This window comes from Spermophilus citellus (assembly GCF_964194105.1).
Source record: "Spermophilus citellus genome assembly, chromosome: 2".
Lineage (NCBI taxonomy): Eukaryota > Metazoa > Chordata > Mammalia > Rodentia > Sciuridae > Spermophilus > Spermophilus citellus.
The window spans coordinates 54,006,451-54,019,984 of NC_138183.1; the positions used below are offsets into that span (position 1 = coordinate 54,006,451).

The following is a 13,534-nucleotide window of genomic DNA, read 5'->3' on the forward strand; positions in this document are numbered from 1 at the left end:
CAAATTAACCAGAAAGAAAACATCTGAGATTCTAAATCCAAAGCAAGTACTTTTCAATTAGTGAAAATCTTATAGCTTAAGTAAATCAATTATGGGTAGAGTCCAAAATTTGCAAGTCACAGATGAGACAAAGGATGTATGAAATAAGATGAAATAAAATAATTTCGACACTGAACTGAAATCTAAATCTCTGAATTTACTTAGGTAAAACCATAAATGCAAAATCATTAGTAGGTCCTTTAAATAATTAGAAGTTTATTTTGTTGCAGGAACTCTGGATTTTACAAATAAAACCTTCAGAAACTTTATATAATCGATCATGTGAGATTAGGCCCCAACTTCCTTAATAAGAGAAATGAAGTCCTACATTTCCTCTTCATCCTCTAGGGACATCTGTACTTGCCTAAATAAAATACTTGTAAGATTCCCTTTTATTTTAATTAGCTTGTAAGACTGACATAGGTTTCACAGCAAAATAAGTCTCCAAAGGTCTAATGAATTGCTTGGTGATAAACTCTATTCTTCAGATTTGCTTTTCTTTTTAGACTCACTGAAAAAACAAAAATTTTGTCTTCACATAGACAGTGAGCTACATAACTTATTTGCTTTAGTCCTGCAAGATGCTGAAATCAAGACCAACTTCTAACACTTGGTACTGTTTCAAACTTCTAAATCCCTGCCTAATCTGTCATAATGGCACAGCCCTGGCCATGTGGTACTCAGGAAGAGAATAATGGATAAAAGGAGGACTAAGCAAGACTGGGCACAGAGCAAGGCTGGGCCTAACACAGCCCTGTGGCTGTTCCTAGAAGGGGTAAGAACTCCACTATTAGGAGTGGAGGAGTCAAGACATGTGTGTCAGTGTTTAGAGACTTAGATGCTGTAGAAGGACGGGCAGAATACTATTCCCAGAACTATAAATATCAGTGGTTGACAGCTTTGGCTGAAGATAGGTGGTATTAATAAGATGAATAAAAGGGACCAACACAGACATTTTAGTCCCTGCTGATTAACAACTTATTATTTATATATTAGGAACTCAAATGTTTTCTTGTGTTATCTACTCGCATCTTTTTTTCCTTTCCTAGAAACACACTAGACTCTGCTAACTCTTATTTAGCCTCCACCCTTTGATGTAAACAGCTTGACGATCTTCCCTGCCCACCCTGTGTGGGTGGGTTTCTCCTGTGCCAGGCATCTGCAGCATCAGGTTTTGTTAGCCTTCCATACTGGTCACATGTGTCCAAAGTATAGAAGGCATTCTCCACTAGACTATGAATTTCACACACTCAGGAATCCTGTGTGTATCCTACATTCCTGGATCACTGGAGGCATAAAGCAAGTATTTGTTGAGTTCATCAATGAACTTATCAGGAGAAAAAATGAAAAAGACTTTACAAACAGCTGAAGTCTCGGTACCTTAAGTAGGTTTTTGTTTGTTTGTTTGTTTTATCAGTGCTGGGAACATCGCAAAGGCTATCTACACTAAGACCCAGGCTAACATCATTCTAAACGAAGAAAAATTGAAGGAATTCCCTCTAAAAACTGGAACAAGACAGGGATGCTCTCTTCCACCACTCCTATTTAACATAGTTCTTGAACCACTGGCCAGAGCAATTAGACAGACAAAAGAAATTAAAGGGATATGTATAGGAAAAGAAGAACTTAAATTAGTACTATTTGCTGATGATATGATTCTATACCTGGAAGACCTTAAAAGCTCCACCAGAAAATTTCTAGAACTAATGAATGAATTCAGCAAAGTAGCAGGATATAAAAACAATACCCATAAATCAAAGGCATTTCTGTATATCAGTGACAAATCCTCAGAAAGGGAAATGAGGAAAACTACCCCATTTACAATAGACTCAAAAATAAATAAATAAATAAATAAACAAATAAATAAATAAAATACTTGGGAAATCAATTTAACCAAAAAGGTGAAAGAGCTATACAATGAAAACTACAGAACCCTGAAGAAAGAAATCAAAGAAGATCTTAGAAGACAGAAAGATGTACCTTGCTCTCGGAGAGGCAGAATTAATATTATCAAAATGACCATACTTCCAAAAGCACTATACAGATTTAATGCAATTCTGATTAAAATCCCAATGGCATTCCTCATAGAAATAGAAAAAGCAATCACAAAATTCATCTGGAAAAATAAGAGTCCCAGAATAGCTAAAGGAATCCTTAGCAGGAAGAGTGAAGCAGGTGGCATCACTATACCAGACCTTAAATTATACTACAAAGCAATAGTAACAAAAACAGCATGGTATTGACACCAAAACAGGCTGGTAGACCAATGGTACGGAATAGAGGACACAGAGACTAACCCATAAAATTACAACTATCTTATATTAATATGACAAAGGCACCAAAAACATTCACTGGAGAAAAGATAGCCTCTTCAACAAATGGTGCTGGGAAAACTGGAAATCCATATACAACAAAATGAAATTAAACCCCTATCTCTCACCATGCACAAAACTCAACTCAAAAATGGATCAAGGACCTAGGAATTAAACCAGTCTCTGCGTCTAATAGAAGAAAAAGTAGGCCCTAATCTCCATTATGAGGGATTAGGCCCCAACTTCCTTAATAAGACTCATATAGCGCAAGAATTAAAACCAAGAATCAATAAATGAAATGGTCTCAAACTCAAAAGTTTCTTCTCAGCAAAAGAAACAATCTGTGAGGTGAACAGAGAGCCTATATCTTGGGAGCAAATTTTTACCCCTCACACATCAGATAGAGCACTAATCTCTGGGGTGTATAAAGAACTCAAAAAGCTAAGCACCAAAAAAAAAAAAAAAAAAAACCAACAACAACAAAACAAAACAAAACAAACAAAAAAAAAAACTCAATCCATAAATGGGACCAAGGACCTGAACAGACACTTCTCAGAAGAGGATATACAATCAATTAACAAATATATGAAAAAATGTTCATCATTTCTAGCAATTAGAAAAATGAAAATCAAAATTACTCTAAGATATCACTAAAGTCAGAATAGCAGCTATTATGAAGACAAACAATAAGTGTTGGTGAGGATATGGGGAAAAAGGCATACTCATACATTGCTGGTGGGACTGCAAATTAGTATAGCCAATATGGAAAGCAGTATTTTCCAGTATTCCTTGGAAAAGTGGGAAAGGAGCCACCATTTAACTCAACTAACCCACTCCTTGGTCTATACCCAAAGGACTTAACAACAGCATAACCCATTTGAATCAAATGTATGATATGTCAAGATTATTGTATTGTCTTGAGCAACTAATAAAAAAAATGAGGCTTCTTACAATAGAGATTAAATGAGAAAAAAATTAAAGATGTGTTTATTGTAAATCTTTATTGCACCAATAAGCCTGATAGTCCTTCAATGTAAAATTTTCCCCCAGCATCTAGTAATGAATAATGACTTGTATGTTCTTCTGATAACCAAATTAAAAACAATGAGTTAACCTCTTAATGGAATTTGAAAAAAAACAACAGCATACTACAGGGACACAGCCACATCAACGTTTATAGCAGCACAATTTACAATAGCTTAACTGTGGAACCAACCTAGATGTCCTTCAATAGATGAATGGATTTTAAAAATGTGGTATATATACACAATGGAATATTATTCAGCAATAAAAGAGAATAAAATCATGGCATTTGCAGGTAAATGGATGGTGTTGGAGAAAATAACGCTAAGTAAAGTTAACCAATTCCAAAAAAACAAATGCCAAATGTTTTCTCTGATATAAGGTGACTGACCCATACTGGGGTAGGGAGGGGGAGCATGGAAGAAATAGACAAAATCTAGATAGGGCAGAGGGGTGGGAGGGGAAGGGAGGGGGCAGGGGGTTAGCAATGATGGTGGAATGTGATGGACACCATTATCCAAAGTACATGTACAGAGACATGAATTGGTGTGAATGTATTTTATATACAAACAGAGACATGAAAAATTGTGCTCTATATGTGTAATAAGAATTGTAATGCATTCCACAGTCATGTATTTAAAATAATAAAATCAATTAAATATTAAAAAAAGACTTTACAAACAAAAATAGCAAAATTGAGACAGTCACTGGAAATGATGTGGACAAAATGAAAAAAAAAGTTAAATCTATCTCTCAGGCCTCTAAAATATTTCTGATATAGGCAAATCAGAATATAAAGAAAAAATGCTTTCTTTATAAAAATGTACAGAAACAAAATTCTTAATAATGCTTAAATGTAGTTTCCAGGTATTATACAGGCTTGGGATAGTCTTTATCAAGTACTCCCAGATCCCTCACCATCAACAATTGAAAACCCAAGATATTTGCACAATTAAATACACACTCTTCATCATAAGCCTAAATATCACTTGCTATGAACAGCCTCAAAGTGAAAGAGAAAATATGGCTTATACCTCAGGAAAAATGAAATGAGACATTTTATTCATTACCTCTACCTTCATTTATTGAGAACCTGTGATCTTTTAGGCAGAACCCTAAATTAATTATATTAGTCTTAATCCTTAATAAAAATTTTCCAAGTGGGTATAAGTATTCTCATGTTATATATATACACACTCTGAGCAATAAATGTACTTTGCAACAAGCGGTGGAAATGGAGTTGGAGCCAAGGCAGATATGCTCCAAAACTGCATTCTCTCCATACTACCCTGCTGGATCTGGATGGCACCATCCTGTCAGAAAGTCCTCTACAGTCAGAAAGTGACTCAGCCTTCAGCTACTCCCAAAAACATTTGGGACATCTTTCTCCACCTTCTCCACTTTTCTTCCCACCTTACCCTCATTCAACCATCAGCTCCACATAATCCTTATGTAGAAAAGAGATGATAGGACCTACTAGGAGTAGAGCATGATGACACTCCACTTTTCACTGAGCATAGCGCTGAGGGATGATAGGATACTTAAAATCTCCTATTTTGGAATACACTTAAAAAGGACAATATCTTTGAAAACAATGAAATGTGTTCTCAGATATCAGTAGAGAGCAGCTCCCCCTGGCCCTCTAATGGTGGAAAACTTATGGCAAAGGAAACTCATGGTGGTGGGGACTTACCCTCTCCATCTCTTTGAAGTCATCATCTAGTTTGGTTCCTTCAGCTCCTCCAACCTTCTCACTCACTTTCTGCAGGGGGAAAAACAAGAAAATTAATATAGTTTCTTTTACAAAGATGTAATTAAGCACTTTCAGAAACACCATTTTGTCATCAAAGGTTCAAAAAATTTAAAAAAAATAAAAGAAACATCATTTAATGCACTCTCACAATCATTTTCAGAATTAGGTGGATAGTCCCATTTTCATAGTAAGAAACTGTGGTTCAGAGGGTTTAAAAGCAACCTTCTGTGGGTATTGAAGCATGATTTTAAACTTCTATCTTCCTATTTCAATGCTGGTTCTCTTTCTGCTACATAAATCATCATACAAATATACCTAATCACTAACATTTTCCTTATAGAAGTTCTAAGGAGCAGTATCGTATAATAGTCATTTCCCTCCAATAATGGCTCTAAATGCTACCTAGGTAGAAAATTGCTACTCCTTCAACTTATTCCTCAGTGGGCTATTGAACAGATAATCACAAGTATCTATCAAACTATTAAACAAAAAAAAGAAATCAGTCTAGTTGATCTTCAGATAAAAGGATTTGAATACCTATCTTTCACAGCTCCCTGTAGCTCTCTACACATCCTCACATAAAGAAGGCAAACTATATGGAAAGATATAATAAAGGTATTTCTTTGCAACCAATCACTTCCTATTATCATACATTTTATATTTATAAATTAACACATGCACATTATCATTTCCACATGTAATTCATGTTCATAAAAAATAAGCTGATATTTTCTGAAATAATTATTCAGATTAAGGATAATAAAAAATACTCTGATTTCACTGAAGATAGGAAAGAAAGTTGAATACTGATTACACAGGACTTCATTTTCCCTTAAAATACCCTAAGTGTAAAGGTAGTTAGAAGTATTTCCCTAAGACGTCACTATATTACATAGCTATCTCATACTGATAACCAATTATGTTCTTAATTTCCTTCACTGGCTCTTGGGCTGAGAGTCACTGTGGGGGATCCCCACCATGACTAAGGAACAGTGATGTCAGCAGCAACTTGGGTTATCCTAGTAAGCTTGGCTCATCTCTTTCTAAAGAGGCCTCTGATATCTAGCTCCAGCTCCTGCCAAGGAAGCTCTGATAAATTATTGTTGGAGCTGGAGGTGTCTTTCTTACCCTCACTTTCTCTCTACCCTTCTCACATTCTTTCTGCCATAGGAAAACCTTCAGAATAAACTACTTTTGGGAAAGCTGAGACTTGGATTTCTATCACTCTGAATATCAGATGCCATCCCTTCCCCTCCCCTACCCCTAATAATAACAGAAGGAATAAAGTGCAGGGGCTGAGCATGGGAACTGAGTCCTCTACTCTGCTATGCACATGGAGTTGTTATGGAAATTATGTGGCATAATAACCAAAAGAACCTATATCTGAACCCACAATGTATAGAGCAAATCGTAGCTCTCTTCTCTCACCAATAAAGTTGGTAGTTGTTTGGGGTATTTTGGGTTTTCTATCAGTTTATTTAACTGTCATTTCACACTTAAGGAAAAATGCTAGTTTCTTCTCCAACACAATTCAATCTTAGGTTAGGTAAAGGTCTATGATTCAAACTGAAAGGTTAATGAAAACAATATTAATATCTTTAAGTTGTATCACTGACACATACTTTCATTTGTAATTTACCATTTAATGTGTTCCCCAAGAACTATGTAGAATAAACTTATGCAAACTGAGGATTGCATAAATTAAATTACTTGCCAGTTATAGACATTTTTAGCTAGGCAGAGGTGGAACCAGGACCTGAACCTTAGTTTTTCCACATCAACTCGCAGGATTTTTCAGATTCACATCAGAGCATTGAAGAGCTGTCCTTGGTGCTGTCCTTCTCTGCCTGTTGTTCAATCAGAACACCAGATGGGCAGATACAGATTCCCTGCCTTACTTTCTGTATTCAACATCAGCCTCTTCCCCTGTGCCCTGAATAAGCTGATTACCAATTCTTTAAGAAGTCTTCACAGATCCAGGATTTGTCTGGCATCGATCTTACTAATGGTATCTAGCTCAGCAGCTAGTTTTTTTTTTTTTTTTTTTTTTTTTTTTTTTTTTTTTTTACCTGCATCCTAAAGGATTTTTGCCAAACATAAAATGGAAGGGAGAGATGGAAGAGGTTCTGAACTAGAATCCAGTTTAGAATCTGCCAGTGGAATTCCAAGTGCCAGAACTTGATCTACAAGTTCATGTTCAAGTTATAGAAAGTTAGGAATAGAAGAGAGAGGCCTTAAAGGTCATTAATACCAAAATTTCCCTATGATCAAATTTTTACTGTGCCACACTAATTTCCTCTCTCACATCTGCTCAATGAAAACAGTTTCAATTCACATTATTCTTCATCTTATTCTTTTTTTGTTAGAGCTTTATAGTTATGAATAATAGTTGGGTTCATCCCAACAAATTCATATATGCATGGAAGTCAATTTGAGTTTTCATCTTGTTCTTGAAGTACATGGTTTACTATTAAATTTGGGCCGTGAAAATCAAATCTTGTTGAACTTTCACAATAAATAAATATTTGCTACACAATTTCAATTGTCATCTCCATTTTATAGAACTGTCTCCATGATCAGGAAACTCACTATATCCTAAAGTTCTACTTTCGTCAAAGAGAATTATTACAATTAGATACCTCACATGACTTGTGGATCAGACATTTAACTTTATTTGCAAAAGGTACACAAAAAAATCAGCCAGCTGAGAAATGCCACCATGTATAGAAATATTAGAGAATCCTGGTAATCTTGGTATAATCACATTTTGACCAGTCCTAGGGAATGAAACATGGCCCTCATCCAAATCCCAAGGGTCTGTGTCATAGTTTCAGTACCACAGTGCTCAAAGGAGAATAATTTTAATTCCCTTCTTTCTGCATCCATCACAAACTCAGCACCACAGTAGCTGGCTCACTGTATCAAATGAGAAACTGGGATCACAGTGGACATTAGGTTAGAACTGACAACTGGAAACACACTGAGGCAAATTCATCAGTCCACAGGCTTTAACGCTTTAGCTTACAAATGCATGCACAAAAAATTTACAAACAAAAAAAAAAACTGTGTGGGAAGAGAGGAACAGAGAAAGAAAAGGGAGCACAACAGTGAGAATGAGAATATAACATCATTTCTCTTCTCTACAAAAGCTGCCATTTGCTCTGAGAGAAACAGTTCACTAAACAAGGTGAACGATGCTAGCAGTTAGATACTGATCTGGCATGACTGGTTGGTTGATACAAAAATCCTTATCTAATTATGTTCCTAAGGGGAAAAAGGTATTACTCAAAATTACATTTACTTTGTTATCTGGGCTATTTTTCCAAGTCACAAAGGATCTAAATATATCAAGGCACTGAATAAAACATTGAGCTAAATAACAACTGACTCATTCCTTAGGAGTATGGCAAAGATCTTGTCCTCCTTTTCTTTTAATACATTTCAAAACTTTCTTTTGTTTTATGCATAAGAATCCATGTGAGGAATACAGGGTTCCTGAATCCATATAGAGGACCACAGTTTTCTTTTTCTTACCTGATACTATTTATTTTGTTCTATTATTTTCCAGTGAGATGGTTTCTAAACCTAGGATTCCACAGTACTGAATATATTGTGAATCATCTAGTAGTCCTTAAGTGCTTGCCATTTGATAAATTGATCACCTATTTGAACAAACTTCAGGCAAAGCATTTGGATAAAGCAAAACAGTAGAAATGAACCCATAGGTCTCTCAGAATCATCTACAAATCCTCCTGTACCACCTAAAATACCTCCAAAATTGAGGATTCAAGATGTTCAATGGCACCTTTAATACAACATTAAAAGCTTTAGGTTTTTATCTGCCATTACATTTCCCTTACACTGTCTTCCAACCAAACCTAAAATCTTATTCTTCATTGTATTCCTCACAAGAGGTACTCAGAAAAGATTTATGAAACCGAACAGCAATGTAGTTTTGTGAATATTGCCATTATGGTGACTGAAAGGTGCCATAGCTGGGATAGTCTTTCAAAAGAGAAAATGAATAATACAATCAGCTGACCATCAATAGTCTTCATTTCAAGTCTGCAATAGTTGTTGCCTCATGCTATTTTTCCTCTACATACAAAGTAAGAAAAATGTCAAAGAGAGCCAACATCAAGACACATCTTAAATAAGTGACCACTGTTCCCAGCCTCAAGGATGCTGCACTGCTTTCCAGCAATGACTCATCCACCCCCGAGTTATCTGTCACCTCCAGGCAGAAGACACTCTGTACTCTAGCTGCAGCTCTGATTCTCCTCAGCATTGTATTACCTTTACTAAACCCTTTTAAGAACCAACTGTAGTATCTCCAACTAAGATCTCCTTGAAAATGACATCATCAGTGAAATTCAATAGACTTTACCAAATTCACTCCCACACTCCCAAATCTGTAAAGTTATTTACCTCTGAACTTCCCTGTTTCTGCTCAGTTTTTTTTTTTTAAAGAGAGAGTGAGAGAGAGGGGGACAGAGAGAGAGAGAGAAAGACAGATTTTTTAATATTTATTTATTTTTTCTTAGTTATCGGCAGACACAACATCTTTGTTTGTATGTGGTGCTGAGGATCGAACCCGGGCCGCACGCATGCCAGGCGAGCGCGCTACCACTTGAGCCACATCCCCAGCCCTCTGCTCAGTTTTATCTCACACAGTTCATCACACAAATCCAGGTTTCCTTACCATCTACCAAATGCACTGTATTTATTTCCACCACTTTATACTTGGACCTATTTCCTTTTTGTATGCTTTGAATCCTACCAATTGTCTTACATGTCTAGATATCACCTTTTCCATCATCTGTGAGTGCCCAGCCCACCTAGAAGTTATCAAACTTCCTATGCACTCTTAATGAAACTCATTATCTATCAGACTACCTTGAACTAAATACTTCAGGAGCAAAATTGCTGAAGAATTTTGCTCAGCTGAATTATAAAATACTAAAGCAGGAATGACTTTGCATGTGTTTTGAAAATGTCTGGCATCGCAGTATCTAACAGTGATTACAATGCACAGCAGAAAAAAACAATTATCAATAAAGTATTCTAAGATAAAAATTGCATGTAAATTAAAGGAATGTGTTTAATTATGAGTTAGCATTGGTTCTGTTTCTCCTTTATAAGTGTGTAACCTTCCCTCTAAATATAGTATCTCTTTATCATAAATAAGCAAAAAATTAGAAAATTCAATAAGCTATGACATATAATATTTTATTTATAGTCAAGCCTAAAAAATGTCTATCTTCCAATATCTTCATTGTAACCATTCCACATTCATTTGGGCTAACTACATATAGATCTCAATTTTCCAGATGGTGGTACTCCACATATGAAAGAGAAGGGGGCCTCAGTTGATGAGAGACGAATTTCACACTAGTGTTTCTCAGCTGTCATTATATTGGAATGCTTAAATGCCAGGATGTTTTGAAAATGGATTTTGAAAAATTTATTTTTTCCTATCCAGAAATTAAAGATTTTCTTAGAAAATGAGCAAAGGCATTTTTGTCTTTCTAAATTGAATTAATTCTGACCATTTCCCAGTACCAAGCAGTATTTATACATTGAAGAAAATTAGAAAAGTTTCTCTGATATGAAAACCAGTGATTTTCTCCCCCCAAAACTGAACAGGATAAAGATTGGTTATCTTCCAATATCTAGAGCTAAAAAGTTTAAAATGAGTTCAAGTGAGCTAAGTGCTTGGCCTGTTTCCCAGTTCACACCCTACCTTGTTCCTTGTCAAATACCATACAGAAAATGCAGAAATCAATTTGTATGTAACTCTAATTGTTCTTTGTGTGGCTCAATGGGGTTAAAGGCAATAACCTTCTAATCCCCACCTCCCCAAAGTGAAATTTCCCAACAACCATGGAGCTAATTACTTACAGATACCCCTCAAAGGAAGTTGGTAAGTTTTATTTTATAGGTATCATTCAGAGTTCTTGGCACCCCACTGGACTGATACCATATAAGTACTATCATTTTCAAGTGATCTTATTGTTTTTGTCTTGTAGAAAAATTTTTGAGTGTGTACAATATTCAGACTTTTGGTTCCTCATCAGATAAAGGGTAATTGGAAAGGGGAGTTGACTAGAGCAGATGATATTTCTGTAATGTTTCTCCTCTCGGGAAGTAGGAATAATTTTTTTTTTCATTTTCATAGTCCACTGCAATAAGATACTACAGGTGAAAATATCTGTTAAAAATGTACTCCAAGACTCTAGGCAGAAATTATATCATGTACTAGTTTTTAAAAAATTTTATTGAAAGTTGTCACAAACTCCCTTGAATTAAAAAAAAAAAACAAACAGAATTCCTGAAGAGAAAAAGGGTGCTTATAATTGAGATTTCAGATCTAGAGCCTATTGCTTGATAAGTGAGTTGATAAAGCAAAGAAGGAGGTGATCTGGGCTTTCATTGTTAAGAGAAACTTCCTAGGAAGCCCTTTTCTACTAGCCAGTTTTGTAGAACAATCTATAAACATCCCTGGGCCTTTTTCCTCAACCATGAAATGGGACCAGATATGGTAGCACTGGAAAAAAAAAGAAAAAAGTTCTAAAACACCTTACAACTAAAATTGGATGCCTATTTCTGTGACAGTCAGTAGGTGACAGTACCCACTTATTCAATCAAACACTAAGCAGGTGTTGCTGTGGAGATGTTTTATAGCTATGGTTAAAATCCACAATCAGTTGAGTTTAAGTAAAAGAGATTATCCTTAATAATGAGGGTGAGTCTCATTCAATCGAAGGAAAAGCTTTAAGAAAAAACCTTGAGGTTACTCCGAGGGAGAAAAAAGTATATGCCTCAAAACTGTCACATCCACTCCTGCCTGAGTTCCTGCGCCTGCTGGTGTTCCCTACAAATTTAGACTGGTTAATGCCCACAACTGCATGAGCTAATTCTGTGACATGGAACTCTCTCCCTCTCTGTATACCCACATCCCTATCCAGCTGGTTCTTTCTCTTTGAAAAATGATGATACAAGTTCTACCTTCTTCGATATTACTTGGATTTCAACAAAGGTAGGAAATTAGGAGAGAGAGGAAAAAAGAAAAAAAATGATGCAGGGTTTGAAAAGAGAATGCTATGATATTTAGGGGTTTTTCCTTTCACATCAAGGTTATTTGGGAGCAAATAATATATTTTTTTTAAAGACAACAAATAATTTTTGATTGATGAAATCAATAAAACAGAACACAAATTAATGTACCAGGGACTTTGTTAGCACTAAAAGTTGGGCCCTGATTCCACACCCAGTAAATATCTATCTCCTTCCTAGAAAAAGATTAACTATCTTGGTTGACTATAATCAATATGCAAATTTATTGTGCAAAATTTCTTTAAAGTTTTAAACTGTTCCATACTGTTTATGTTGCTAAAAATTGTTGGCAAACATTTTGATAAGAATTAATATCAGTTTGGTTTTACTGTCCTTCAATAATAATAACTCTAAAGCCCCCTCCCTTTGTCTACACACTATTATTGTTACTATGTCAACCCTATCCTGCCTTTGAAGATTTCCAAACCTCTCTGTGCTTCCACAGCCTCTGAACCTAACTATGGTAGGCTTACAGTATTTGTTAGACTGTATTTATCATCATGGTTTGTTTGAATGTCTTTCTGGAGTTTCTTGAACGCAGGGACTGTTTTTTTGTTTTGTTTTGTTTTGTTTTTGTACCGGATATTTAACCCAGGTACACTTTACCACTGAGCCACATCCCCAGCCCTTTTTATTTTTTATTTTGAGTTAGGGTCTCACTCAATTGTTTAGGGCCTCACTAGGTTACTGAGGCTGGCCTTGAACTTATGATCCTCCAACCTCAGCCTCCCAAGTTGCTGGGATTACATGTGTGTACTATACAACCAGTTAGAAGGCAGTGATTTGATCTTGTTCTCTGATTCCCAGAACCCAGTGGACCTCTGGCACATGGTCTGCAGTGTAGGAGCAGACAAGAAGGCAGTGCAACAGGACGCCAAACTCTGCATCAGATTTTCTTCCACTTCCAAATTTTTCTACTCAAACCCCTTAGAAGTCACTCCCTGAATAATCCCTGCATTAAAGTATTTCTCTTCCCCACCAAACACCCATCTGCCAGTGGCAAAGCAGGAGGACAAGAGGTGGTTACAGAAAACAGGGTAATTAGTAGAAATTCTGGTCACATACTCCAACAGTATTTTCTTAAATAGGTTCTTTTTTAAAAATATTATTTTAGTTGTAGTTGGACACAATATCTTTATTTTATTTATTATATGTGGTGCTGAGGATCAAACCCAGCACTATGCATGTGCTAGGTGAGCGCTGTACCACTGAGCCACAACCCCAGTCCCTTAAAAAGGTTCTTTTAAAAAGGAAATATGTAGGCATGACTCTTGATAAGCATATGATGAAA

General features: G+C 35.9%; 1 protein-coding gene across 1 annotated transcript in view; it reads right to left on the minus strand.

The window, feature by feature from the left end:
* SH3GL2 (SH3 domain containing GRB2 like 2, endophilin A1) overlaps positions 1-13,534 on the minus strand; it is a 225,560-nt gene that overhangs the window by 54,414 nt on the left and 157,612 nt on the right. Inside the window, exon 2 of the mRNA XM_081278323.1 lies at positions 5,068-5,136. Coding sequence (XP_081134449.1) covers positions 5,068-5,136 — 69 coding nt within the window. The remainder of the gene's footprint in view (positions 1-5,067; positions 5,137-13,534) is intronic.